The sequence below is a fragment of the Hordeum vulgare genome, chromosome 5H (genome assembly GCF_904849725.1).
Source record: "Hordeum vulgare subsp. vulgare chromosome 5H, MorexV3_pseudomolecules_assembly, whole genome shotgun sequence".
Lineage (NCBI taxonomy): Eukaryota > Viridiplantae > Streptophyta > Magnoliopsida > Poales > Poaceae > Hordeum > Hordeum vulgare.
Window position 1 is genome coordinate 517,466,934 of NC_058522.1, and position 13,716 is coordinate 517,480,649.

General features: G+C 44.9%; 1 protein-coding gene and 1 pseudogene across 1 annotated transcript; both read left to right on the forward strand.

Annotated features, from left to right (window-relative positions):
- Positions 1-5,417: 5,417 nt before the first annotated feature.
- On the forward strand, positions 5,418-6,954 carry LOC123397110 (annotated as a pseudogene).
- A 1,133-nt stretch (positions 6,955-8,087) lies between these two features.
- On the forward strand, positions 8,088-9,515 carry LOC123397111. The gene has a single exon (XM_045091784.1). The coding sequence runs from the start codon at positions 8,088-8,090 to the stop codon at positions 9,513-9,515; it is 1,428 nt and encodes a 475-aa protein (XP_044947719.1).
- Positions 9,516-13,716: the final 4,201 nt, after the last annotated feature.

Below are 13,716 nucleotides of genomic sequence, written 5' to 3' on the forward strand. Positions count from 1 at the left end.
GATAATTCAGAACATTGTTTAAAAAAGTAAAACAAAATCGAATTTAAATAATATTTTTGAAAATCTCAAACATTTTTTGAAACGGAAACAAAAAAGAAAAAAATAAACAGATAATAATAAAATAAGAAAAGGAAAAAGGCGGTTTAGAAAACCGTCTAAAAATTTCACAAAACAGAAAAATACCGGCTAGAACAAGCTTTCCAAAACATGGGATGGCCCATATGGCCTCGCTGTCCTCTGAAGCCTGTGCGAAAGCTCGACTTGCTGCCGCAGAGAGCAACGAATAACACATTCCATTTTTCAGCTTCTTCTCCAAGACATGGAAGAACAAAGCAGTGCAAAAGGTGAAGATATAGGTGATGATTTTATAGGTATTTGATAGTATTTTAGGATCATCAGGAATCCTTGATGTTTGCGTTTATTTTTGTTTCTTTGAGCTCATTCATTTTTTAGACAAATTACTAAACTCCGGGTTTTTTTCCAAAAATAATGTGAAAGATGATGCACTTTGCAAAAGCAAACAATGGACTCAACAGTTTGGCATCAAAACAAATTAGTAAGTGTACATTCTAATTTACTAGACAACAAAAATGCTATTTTACCACATTCGTATAAAATGTACAAGGATGTGCCACAGAAATTCAAGCATTGGAGCACGATTGTACACCCGATTCTTCCATAATTTTCTTTCTAAGCCGGTTTCTGATATGTGTAAATTCGTGGGTTTGGTAGATTTCAAACAGGTAGAGGTCAAGTTACTAGTTTCCTTCATTTTTTTTCCTATGACTTCTTGTATTTATTATTTTGATCATTTTTTTATTCTTTCCAAATTAAAATGATATAGATTATTGACTGATCATTATAATTATTTGCTTTTTTTCAGCCCATCATTTAAATTTTATCACGAACTATTATATTTACTTCATTTTCCTCTATTTAATATTTCTGCCTATTGTTATGTGTTTCACAAGTACATAACCATCGGTGTAATAATATGAATTTGGTAGGATATTTTTTTCTTGTTGTATACTGTATGTAGTTTACTTTGCCAGTGTTCGTGTCCGGAAGAAAAGGATTTGAAACTTGACATAAACTTAGATTATCATCTTTGTTCTTGGAAGATAGAACATTCTGAATGTGTTGCACTATTTTGCTGGAATAGATGAACATAACGTGATCGATCTAACATATTTTCAAACAACATTTAGTGTGAAATAATTTAGCCCTTCAAATCCATTGTTAGAAGTGCAGTGAATATTTTATTCGAAGCACGTGGGCCAAAATCCTGTCAGGCTAGCCCAGCAAGGTCGTGTCCACGGCTATGCATCTACACCGCCACGTCTACGTGGTCATCTCATCACTAATAACGTATGTTTCTTGTGGCTCTTCTCACGCCCAGAGAGATGAGAGATGAGCAATCTTGGTGCTCCCTGTGGAAGCTGGCAGTGCCATCGAAAATTAGGATCTTTCTGTGGAGACTCGTGCATCATTCTCTTCCTATCACTAATGTGTTGATGAAAAGAAATATAACAGATCGGGATGTCTGTCTGCTTTTTGGCGACCTAGACTCATGGCGGCACACCCTGGTCTCTTGGACCATGGCTAGGTGTGTGGGGGCGCTGTCGGACGAGGGGATTACCTCTCACATGACGGCGAACACTGAACCAAATGCAAGGCTCTGGCTCTTTGAGCTTATTGACACTCTGGACAAAGAAAGCTTCGCACGCATGATGGTCACCCTGTGGTATATCTGGTATGCCCGACGCAAGGTCGTGTATGAGGCTATCTTTCAAAGCCCACAGCAAACGAAGTCCTTCGTTGATAGCACCGTTGCTGAGCTGGGTTAGGTTGCTAGCACCGACAGGAGAAGCCCTACTGCGGCAGCCCAGGCACCAGCGGCATCTTGGCACCCTCCTCCGTTGTGAACGGTCAAGATCAATGTTACCGGAGTTTCCTCACGGCTATTTATGGAGGCGCGGTGGCGGCTATTTGCCGTGACCATACAGGTATATACCTAGGGTCTTCGGCGGTGGTATTTCAGGGAGCCAATGACCCTCCTATCTGAGAGACCTATGCGTGTCGGGAAGCTCTATCTCTCGCGGAGGATTCGAAAGCACATAATATTTGTGTTACCTCGGCTCGTCAGGAAGTAATAAGTGACATTACTAGGGGGACAGGAGGCCCTAATGCAGTTATAGTTCATGAGATCAAACACCGTTGTAATAGCTTTCAGTCTAGTTCTTTTTCTCTTAAGACTAGGGCTTTTAATGTTGAGGCCAATAATCTCGTTAAGTTTGTTTGTAACTTAAGTGTAGACTAGTACAAATGCCCATGCGTTGCAACGGGCGAAAAAAATTCTTTTACACGTCGTTTCTTATATTTAGTTTTGGCAAACTTACAAAATAAGATTACACTGAACTATCGCTTTTTGGGCCATATAATTTAGATGTGCATAAAACATTCTAATCGTTTGTTTTGACCTACTTTAGCTCGACACTTTCATCTGATGAAAGAGTTTGGGTGCATTTAATACATGCTAGATGAACATGATTTTTATTTGTTTTGAAAGATGTTATTCTTTTGTAAATTTGAAGAGTATTTTTTGGATTTTCAAATGGATTTTTTTTTAGATGAACATTATCTGGTTGGAAAATTGCACGATGCTTTTCTGTTCTTATATTTAGTTTGCAGATCCATCAATTATTAAAAAAATGAAATTATGCATGATGCTACGCACGAGTAAAAGTAGCAGGCTGTTGATGTAATTGTCCTCACATTGGAGAGTCGAGATCCAGGTCAAAATTACATTGTTATATTTTTCTACATCAAGTATACCAGTTGCTACCACACGCAAACATAGAGCAGCAGTGCATCACTTCAGTTAGAGAGGCGAGATGAGCAGTACAACACTTCAGCTAGACAGGTGAGTTAAAACGTCATACGTACCGAATTAACATATTATTTTACACAATTTATGAAAGCAATAGATCTAGCGCCAGAATAGGTGGATCTATAATCACTCTTGTAAAATATGTGTTCATTTTTATCAAATATATAAATTCACTATGCAATGTTGATAGTAAAAACCAATATAAACCAATGTTGATAAATTCAACGCACATTTAGGGTCATCCTCATCCATAGCTTATTGTTAAAGAGTACATATGTACATATGTCCCATAATACAAGAACTTTTTAGAAAAAACATTCTTAAATTATGAGAAGAAGGAAGTAGATTTTATGAAAGCTAAATACTCATGTCATTTACAGCCAACGATATCTAATTGACCATATTGGTTTACATCCAATGAATTATGAGGCGCGCTTTTCTTAGCTTCATATCTGAAACCACCAGCATGGGTTGCTATCCAACAAAGAAACTCCTTTTTCATAATAGCACATGTCCTGTTGAGAGAAAATGAAAGTTAGCACGAAGTATATAAATCTTGAAAAAATAATAAAGTTTCCAGGGTAGCTTATAGAATCAATTTAGGCAAATATCTGGAGATTTTACATAGCAGTTTTAATTTTGGTTTTCTTGATACAACTGAGGAACTCTAGTACACCGACAGGTATGTTGTCTTCAAATTCGTTGTCGTTGAATGTTAGCAGTTGTCCTAGAATTATTTTTCGGAGTTCGCATTCATCCTGTACATCCATATTTTTGCAAACGAATAAGATTTACATCACATTTCTAAAATATAATATGTTGGTATTGTATGGCAAGACACACTATGGCAGGTAACATTCTTTTCTTGGATAATAATCGGTGTCAATTCCTTTGGATATATAGAACCATATAATAGATTGAAACGATCACCATTTTTTCTGTTCATATATATTGCTGCTAGATATTCTGGATGGAACATTAGAAGTTTACCATGCCGCCATAATGGTTACTACTTGCTTGCATCAATTCAAGCTACTACTTGCTGCAGATAGTTTGATAAAGGAAACAACATGGCAAATGTACAAATCGAAGAGGTGTTTGCTTGAGTCTATGGCAATAGACCAATTGTGTTAAATACTTTCTCAAATTAATTTAAATTTTTAGTTTAACCATCAGTAAATCCTGGTTGTAGATCACTGTAAATCAAACATAGCTTCATCATAATGTACACAAAGAAAAAGAGATACGTGCAGCAAAGTAGGTCTAGGCGATGGTTGATGGTCTTCAGACAAAGTCGACGGAGGCAAAATTTTGTGTAACAACAACAAAAATTGAAGTTAAAACTCCAACAGTTACCTTGTTAAACAACATTCCAGATTTTGCAAAGATGCAATCAGCACAGAGTTCAATCAAAGAGGAGGAGTTATAACAATACCGTAAATAGTGGAGTGACATATAATCTTGAGAAGCTAACTATAGGATGCATAAGCTACTGGGTGGGCCCATAGTGGAGTGAACTGGATGTTCCTTCCAACATTATTTTGTCAGCACGAGCAGATCATGGCTTTAATTACTTGCTAGTAGCTAGCTGCACAAACTAAAGATTCAGGCATACAGATCGAAGAGGGGCTTGTTTACCCAGTCGGCAAGAGCAGATCGAGGTTTCAAGTAATTGCTAGCATTAAGTTAAGTTGGTGCCTGCTACAGCTAGCTGCACCAACAAACAAAGATTCACACAAATATAGATAGTACATGTGCTTGCTTCAGCCTATGTCAACACACAGTTTTTCCAATCAAAGTGTTGCTTACTTGCTTGCATCAATCTAAACTTCTACTTGCTCCAGCTACTTTCACAAACAAAATAAGATAGCAAAATAATATAAAGTTTACATCCTATAATCACAACTGAACTCTGGTTCTAAATCAAAGGTAGCTACTATAGAACCTGATCCATGTTTTCAACATTAGAGTGTTATGTACCACTACCACAACCAGTAGTCAAATAAGACCAAAGACCTATCTGAAACAATGTTACACCGGGCTAGAAAAAAGTACATAACCTACTTGTTTTGCCATTATGCGGCATTAATTTTAATAAATGTCAATTATAATGTTAAATGTAAGACATTTATTTTTGGACGGAAGAAGTTTCTTTTAAAGTTTTAAAATATAATGTAATGCTTACATAAAAATTGTATTACTTTTTTAATAATAATTATCATTTTTATTGAGTGGTAATAATGTTTTGTTTTTTGATGGGTAATAGCATTTTTGTGTACAACATATTTTGAAGAAAAAAAATTGAACAATATATATTTTAAATTGTTTTCTGCACAACTTGCTAAGCTCCTGCGAGTGAGCTGCCCTGAGCGTGGACACCAAGCCTCCGCACGAGACACAAAGCGCGTCCTCCAGAGGATTTTCCTCATCTTCTTCTAAAAAAAAAAGTTCTCCTCATCTTCTTCTCAAAGAAAAAAAATTGTCCTTATCTCTTCACTTTGTTCCCGTCACTCCCCCCATTCCAACGATGGCCACCCCCCCTTCCATTCCTTGTGAAGCTGAGCTCTCGATGTACCTCCAATGGTGGCCGCCCCTTGCCGTTCATCCCCTCCGCTGACGCGAGGCCCCGCCTGATCTTCCCACTGCCTCCTTTCCCCCGCAAGCACTCGTACGCCGCCTCCTCACCCCCTCCCCACCGCCTCGCCCCGGCCCATCCTCTTCCCCTCCCCACGGCCTCGCCCCGACGCATCCTCTCGCATCTGACTATTCTTTTCTAGACGAGCTATTTTGTTCAGGTTGTTTGCTAACAGGTCGTTATTTTCAGATGCCCCAAGTGCGCACAGCTGAAGCTCCCCCGTGAAGCTGCTGCTTTCTGGTGAGTTGCATGCTCCTTTTTCTTCCCACCATTTTGTACTGCGATAAACCCAATGAAGATTTTCAGTTGTTCTATAGGTGCTGCTCGTTTCACAGCTGGCATGAACTACAATTTGTCCTAGAGCCCTTGAATTGATACCAATACTTCTAAGCAGAGTTCTGAATGACCTTGTAAAAATGTCTAGAGTTTTACCTGATTGTTGGCCAAATAAAATACTAAAGTAAGTCGCCTTGTCACTTTGTAGGGTGATGTCTCCCAGTTGAAAAAGGAATTAGCTGACAAGGTGCATCAGTTAAGCGTGAAACCTACTGAAAAGGTTGCAGATAATGAGCTATCTTGGCTAAATGTCTTGAGTCAGGAAACTGGCGAAAATGTTCGGGAACGCATAAATCTACAGAAGGCACTGTTTGAACTTGAAGAAACCAACAAGCGTAACCGGATGGAGCTCCAGCATCTTGACGATGCAATCGCAAGACCGCAGGTTGGTAGCCTGACTGATCAATTTTTTGAGAACTTTTCCATCAAACAGACTGTAGCAGCTCTTTCCTACATCTATTGTCGCAACAAATCTCTGAGAAATTCCACCCTATGTACAGTGCACTGATGGTTTTGTATTCAGGTGAATGAGAAGGATTATGCCCTTTTCCAAGCCTTAACATCAAGGAGGCAAGTTATTCTTGACAACATCTGTGACAATGACGAAGCTGGTGCTAGCTACAGAAAGGTACATATTAAGTATAATTCTGCTCTATTACCTTGGTGTGTTGTCCTTCAAGAATATGATATCCCACAGGCTGCTTATGCATGATGTATCCTTTAGGGAATGAATAATGTTGAGCTTCAAATTGAGATGGAATCTTTAAGGAGCCTATGGAACATTCTCTATGGAACAGGGCTAAATCAGAAACAGATTCTAAAGTTCGCTGCTAAGCAACGATTAACTGTAGAAGGCTGTCCTTTGCCTAGCTCGAGCCCTGATGTTGCTATGCCCCATGGAAGGCTACCACCATTCATGTCGTTTCCTAGTCCACAGTCACAGTCTTCTTCTTCTCCATCTAGTTGCTTTTTCCAACAAGGCTTCAGCACCATGTCTGTTCTCAAAAATTAACACGAAACACCTACCATCTGTAGGCAGGAACATCTCAGCTCTTACTACATGATGCCTGGCTGCTCGCCAGTACATGCCTAGATTACACAGACTGATTTTGATTTCTTAAAAAGGGCAAATCTCCAAGCAATATCCAACAAGATTGGACTGATATGAGTACTTCAATTAAAAAAAGTAAGGAGTAACAACTCAAGTACAAAATCAAGAAGATTGAACCTGATATTCAATGACGTACAGTGAACATCATGAAAATTTACTCCTTCGCTGCATCACAATAGCCAGCATCAACAGTGGTATATCATTTTCACCTTGACTAATTATCGGGATACAAACTGAATCAAATCTGGCCCTAAAATTTGTCTCTGTAGCCAACAGAGAGAAGCAGAGTCACTTATCTCGCTCGCGTATGCTGAATACCAGTACTTTGGGCGAGGCGACCTCCATACTCCATCCCCCGAGCGCCTCCGCGGCCGCGCGCGGCTCCGCCCGCTCCATCTCCACACGCACGCGTAGCCTCCCACGCTGGCTCCGCCGCTCCGACCGCCCCTGCACTCCACTCCGCCCGCGGCCGGTGCTCGTAACGTCGTGCTGCCGCCCCAGAGCCCCGGCGAGGCGGCCTCCATCCTCCATCCCGGAGCGCCTCTGCGACCGCGCGCGGCTCCGCCCGCTGCGTCTCCACATGCCCGCGGTGCCTTCTAGCGCCGGATCCGTCGCCTCGGGCGCCACCCCGTCAATGAAGGACAGGAATGGATAAGCCATGGTGCCCGATGGTGATTGCGAGGGGGTTCACGTAAAAACGAAACGTTTTTTTAACTTATAAAAAGACCGCGGGTTGAATACCCGAAAACAGAAGGAATTTTTTGCAAAACCGCCAACGACGGACGACAGAAACCATTGGTGCTTTATTATTAGGGAGAGAGAGGAGAGATAGACATGTGTGGTTGGATACATCCTACAACACAAACATTGTAGCAATTACACTGGTTCTGAATGAATAAAACAGACGGGGTTTCTCAAAAAAAAAAAAACAATAACGTGTGCAAATTAATCCGACATTCTAACGATGTGTCCAACCGAGAGCATGTAATAGGAACTCCTTGGCGCGGCCGGACACGGTTCCGCTGTCCGACATTGACCGATTGTTCGTTCGCTCATATATCGGCTCAATAGCAAGTCTCTGAATCGATCGACCAGCCCCTACGTGCAAACGTGCGATGGCAAATTCCAGGATCAGGTCATCGCACGGCGAACCACTACCGCCGCTGAACCAAGAGCTGATCGTCGACGAGATCCTCACGCGCCTGCCGGTGGCCGCAGCCGTGCGCTGCAGATCGGTCTGCCGGGCCTGGAATGCGGCCCTCGCCTCCGGCCACTTCGTCGCCGCGCACGCTGCCCGAGCAGCAGCAGCCGCCGCGCGCCACCCCGAGATCGTCTTCTTCCCGCCGACTGAGCGAGGTGTAGCCACTTCCTTCTACGCGTGCTCGCTTCCGGTCGACGGTGGCGCGGCGCCCACCACCGCCCGTCAGCTCCTCACCGTGGGCAACCTCGCCGGCGAGCACCTCCTTCTGTCCGGCAAGCCGTGCCGTGGCCTGACGCTCGTCTTCGACGTCCGGTTGTCCGAGTACCACCTCCTCAACCTCTCCACCGGCGGGCACGTGTCCCTGCCGCCGTGCGAGACGGCGGAGGAGATAGCACCGGTGGTTCCTAATCTGATGCTGCTCAGACGTTTCCCTCTGGAGCTTTCCAGCACCGGCCTCGGGTTCGACCCGGCGACCGGCCAGCACAAGGTGGTCAGGCTCTTCAGGAACATCTTCGGGCAGCAGAAGTGCGAGGTGTGCTCGCTTACGGCATCCGGCGAGTGGCGGTGGCGGCGCTGCGCCGGCGGTGACGCGCCTCCAAGATTCGCGTGCCACGTCGACGGCATGCCACCGGTGGCCCTCGAAGGGTCTCTCTACTGGCTACTGCACTGGCGGAGCTGCGCCGACGACGGCAGCGCCAGGGACCGGCAACAACACGACGCCCCCATCCTGTCGCTCTCGGTCGGCGCCGAGCGGTTCGGGTGGGTGCGCACGCCGCCGAAGCTGGCTTCACGCATCCGGCACCTCACCAACCTCGACGGCTCCCTCTGCGCCGTCGTCCACGACCGCCTCGTCGACGACGTGCTCCTGCTCGTCACGTGGAGCCCATCGTCACCGTCGTGGTCTGCGCGCTGCCGCATCGACGTGGGCAGCCTGCCCCGGCCGATCCGGGACGAGCTCAGCGGGGAGCGGGAGATCGTCCCGCTCTGCAGCGTGAAGAAGAAGATCCTGCTGGCGACGAGCCGGCACAAGGTGTACGCCTACGACACGGAGCAGGGCGCCGCCGAGGAGGTGTTCGACATGAACCGCTTTGTCGACGTGCCGCCACACAGGAGCGAGTCACGGCTGTTGGTCAACATTAGCCTCCACGAGGAACACATCGGGCCCAAGTTGGCGGGTGATCACTGGCTGCAGGTGAAGCGGGGACGAGACAGAGACATGGTGGTCGGCAGGCGGTGGGAGGCGTCGCCGGCGTACCAGCTACAGCTAGAAGAAGATCGGGACCAGGACGAGGACTTTCACAGGACAAGAGAAGCGATCATGCAGCTTGCATTCCCAGCGTAGGGGTCATTCGCTTTCACCTTTCGTTCCTTTTAGTCTGCTACTAGCAAAAGGGTCGTGCGTTGCAACAGGAGAAAAAATACCACATGTTTTTTATCTTTTTATAATTATTTTGATTTATTAAAATAATAAGCTAACTAACTAATGTAGTCAGTCCTATCTTATTTTGTTAAGAAATCAACCCATCCATTGCTAATTCCACCATGATAAGAAATTGAGCGGGACAAGCAAAGCAAAACAAAGAGGCTACGTTATCTTATTACACTCATGGGATAGAGAATGTAGGATCAGATGACATACTCAAGGTGGTGTTTCATTCTCTGTCTCTACAACAATACAATCTTACATTCAATACATCCATTTATCAGCAAACAAATCCTCATAAAACAAAATTTCTTGCCGGTGCTTGGCACACGGTTGGAGGCATGGGTAGGGGATCTCACCAGATGATGAGTTCCTGCCGGAGGAGGGGATACGATGAGGGAGCAAAGGTTAGGTGCCTCTATCTGGCCATAAGCAGTCGCCGTTGCGGCGCCATAACCTCGGAGTTCCCCGTGTGATCCATGGAGGCCCGCCTCCAACTGCAATTACTTGGCTCCGCCGCGCCTTATCCGCGTGCCGCCGCCGTTCTGCATCGAGCAGACGCATCATCCCCAGTCATTGTAGCTGTCGTGTTGATTTAATCCAGAAGCTGTGCTCGAGCGCCGGAACGGGGGCAGCAATCGGGCAGAGTTACGGCCGCGGAGGCGGGTGGGTTGAGATCGAAAGCAGTGGTTGTTGAGGTCGGCCGCAGCGGCGAGTGGTGTGGCAGCAGCCTGGGCACAGACCAGGGTGGACCATGGTCGACGCGATGCGCTCGAGCGCCGCAACGGGGGCAGTGAGCGGGGAAAGGTACGGTCGCGGAGGCGGGTGGGTTGAGATCCGCAGCGGTGGCGGTTGAGGTCGGCCGCGGCGGCGGCCTGGGCACAGGCCAGGGTGGCCCAGGATCGACGGGAGGAGGCGATGAGTACGGGCATAATTTGTGCAGCGAATCGTTATTTTCTTTTGCGTTGCAGATAAATGATGGAGCGCGGGTTGAATAACAAAAATTACAGGGGTTTTTAAAAAAAATGCAGCGATTGGTTTTTCCGACGGAAGCAATAGCCGTTTTATTATTAGTATATATAGATATAAATATTACGATGTGTATTTTCGAAGACAGTAAGGCCGCGCTTGGAGCCCTGGATTGTTTCACATCCGTATTATAGATACAAATGTAATTTACTCATCAATGGAAACAACGCGTAAAATAATGAAAACCGACGAGTTACACATATAATCTAGGAAACCGGTGTATATGTTACCAGTAGAAAACGACCAACCAATCGCTTTGCCGAAGACCATCCGCTTTTATTTACAAGCGTCAGTTTTACAAGCGGTTTTGGCTGGAAAACCACGATTCAATCACGGCCTAAATGTGTACGAAGAGGTGTTTGACATGAATAGCTACGTCGACATCACATCCCGCCCCATAACTGCGAGTATCGGCTGTTCGTAAACATTGGCCTCCACGAGGAAGAGGAACACATCGCCGGCATCGGGCCGACGTTGGCCGGTGACAACGGACTCCAGGTGAAGCGAGGTGGAAATACAATGGTCGCCAAGCGGAAGGTGTACCAACGACATAGGCACAAGGATCCGCTTGGCAATGGATACTCGCTGCCTGCGAACCTGACGGATAAAAAACCCTATTAAGGTAATGGTTTGGGCAAAAGAATTACCCATGAGTTTATAAATAGGAAAAAAATATACCCATCGGGTAAACCGGATACGGGTATGGGAACGCAATACCTATACCCGTGTACCCGCATGCCCGTATTCTCATTCATCATGACAGGTAAGTCCTAAATGTCATTCACTAAAAATGTGAAAACCCTAACAAAAGCATCCCCTCGATCCCAAATCCCCCCACCCCGACCACCCCGCGCCGTCAGCCCGTCACTCTCACAGTCGAGTCACAAAAACCCCCATCTCTCTCAATCACCACAAACCCTAGAGCCACACGCCGCCGACGCCGGTGGCACGACCGGCCACCTCCTCTCCTCTCCTCCGGTCCGCCCTCTACCTCGTGTCTTCGTCCTCCACGCGATATGCCAGGCTGCCGAAGCACCTCCTGCCGCCATGGAGCCTGGCATCGAGGAGGCGATTCACTCCAGCGCGGATGCAACTCCGACGTACAGGGAAGGATTTGAAGAAGAAGGCACTGGTACTGGGTCTCGTGCGCCGACGCCTTCTCCTACCTCCATGCCCCTGCCTCTTCAGCCACCATCAACGGGTCAGGTTCCCGGTGCCACTCCTCTCGGTCCTCTGTGCCCGGTTACAAGGTGGGGCGTGCTCATGGCCATGGCGGTGCTACACCTACGACAGCGGTGGCCAGCACCCAGCAGCGTCCAGCACCCACTCTGGCAACGAGAAGGGCAACAAAGCGTCCAATTTGGTGAAGAGTTCGTCACTTTTTTTTAATGTGTTGAGTAGATCTGTTAATGAATGATTGAGTGTGTTGAATAGTTAATTGATCTTTTATTGAATGACTGAATGTGTTCATTAGATTAACTGATCTGTTGTTCTAATTAACTAGTGTGTATCATACATTCATGCTTGTATTTGGATGCCTATGTTTGATGTGCAGCAATACAGTCAATGGTCAAAGCTAGGTAGATGAGTCCATGCATGACACAAGTCACACAACAACACCAATGGATGAAGATGGAGATCATATTATTATTTTAGATGATGGAGAAGAAGGGGATGATGTGGAAGTCGTGGAGGTGCAACCTTCTAAGCGCAAGCTCACATCTAAGGTTTGGTTGGAAATGAAGAAGATGAGGATCAATGGTGAATGGAAGGCCAAGTTTAATTGGTGTCACAAGGTACTTACCGCGGGATCGAGGAATGGAACTAAGCATCTTCGTTTGCATCTTGAGATTTGCACTCTTAAGAAGTTGAAGAACAAGGGAAGTAAAACTTTGAGTCAATCATCATTGAAGGTGAGTGCCAAAGAGGATGGGAAAGTGAGCATGGAGGGCTATACTTTTGATCAAGAGTATGCTAGAATTGATCTTGGCATCATGTTGGCGTTATATAATTATCCCTGGTCTATGGTAGACTATGTTGGTTTTAGGAGATTTGTTGCTGCCGTTCAGCCATTATTCAAGCTTCATACAAGAAATACTATTCGGTAAATATGTTATGTATTTATTTTCGGTGTGTTACTTCTTCATGTTTCTTCTTTGCCATTACTAAATAACATGAATCTATCTCTTTTTTGTTTTGTAGAGGTGACATTGTGGGAAGATACAAAATAGGAAGGAAGAAGGCCATCGAGTACATGAATATGATCTAATCAAGAGTTGCGGTCACCACCGATACGTTGACATCTGATAGCCAAAAGAAGGGATATATGGCTATCACAACCCATTTCATTGATGAGTCTTGGAGGCTAAGCAACATTCTCATGAGGTATATTGTAATGAAAGCATTAAATTGTTGTGTATGTGTGCCTGTTTTCAGCTTTTGGCAACTCCCAAACTACTGTGTATGTATGCATATTGTAGGTTTATTTATGTTCGAGCACCACATAGTGCGAAGGTTATAGTTGAGACGCTTTATGAGTCATTGGTGGAATGGAATCTTGACGAGAAGCTCTTACCCGTGATAGTTGATATTTGCAACGCCAATGACAAAGGCAGTTGAGGAGATTGTGGGCAAAATAGGGAAAAGTAAGCTTCTTTGTGAAGGTATCCTACTTCACATGCGATGTTCTGCTCATATTTTTAATTTGATAGTGAAGGATTGCTTAGATGTCATGAAATCAGCTATAGAAAACATCCGCGAAAGTGTGGCATATTGGACCACCTCGCCAAAAAGGGTGGAACAGTTTAAGGATATGGCTAAGTATAAGAAAGTTAAAATAACAAGGGGGTTGAGACTTGATTGCAAGACTAGGTGGAACTCTACTTTCGCAATGCTTGATATTGCTTTATCGTATAAACTAGTGTTTAAACGTGCAAAAGAAAAAGATAAGCAATATAAGTGGCTTCCTAGTGCTGAAGATTGGGCTTTTGCTAAAGAAGTTGTAGAGAGACTTAGATTGTTCTATGCAATAACCGAGCTATTTTCTGGAACCGATTATGTGACTGCCAATGCTTACTTTCCTAAGATATGT

What these genes read in the sequence shown, in the direction of transcription:
- LOC123397111 (XM_045091784.1), top strand. Translation starts at nt 8,088, where the DNA reads ATGGCAAATTCCAGGATCAGGTCATCGCACGGCGAACCACTACCGCCG.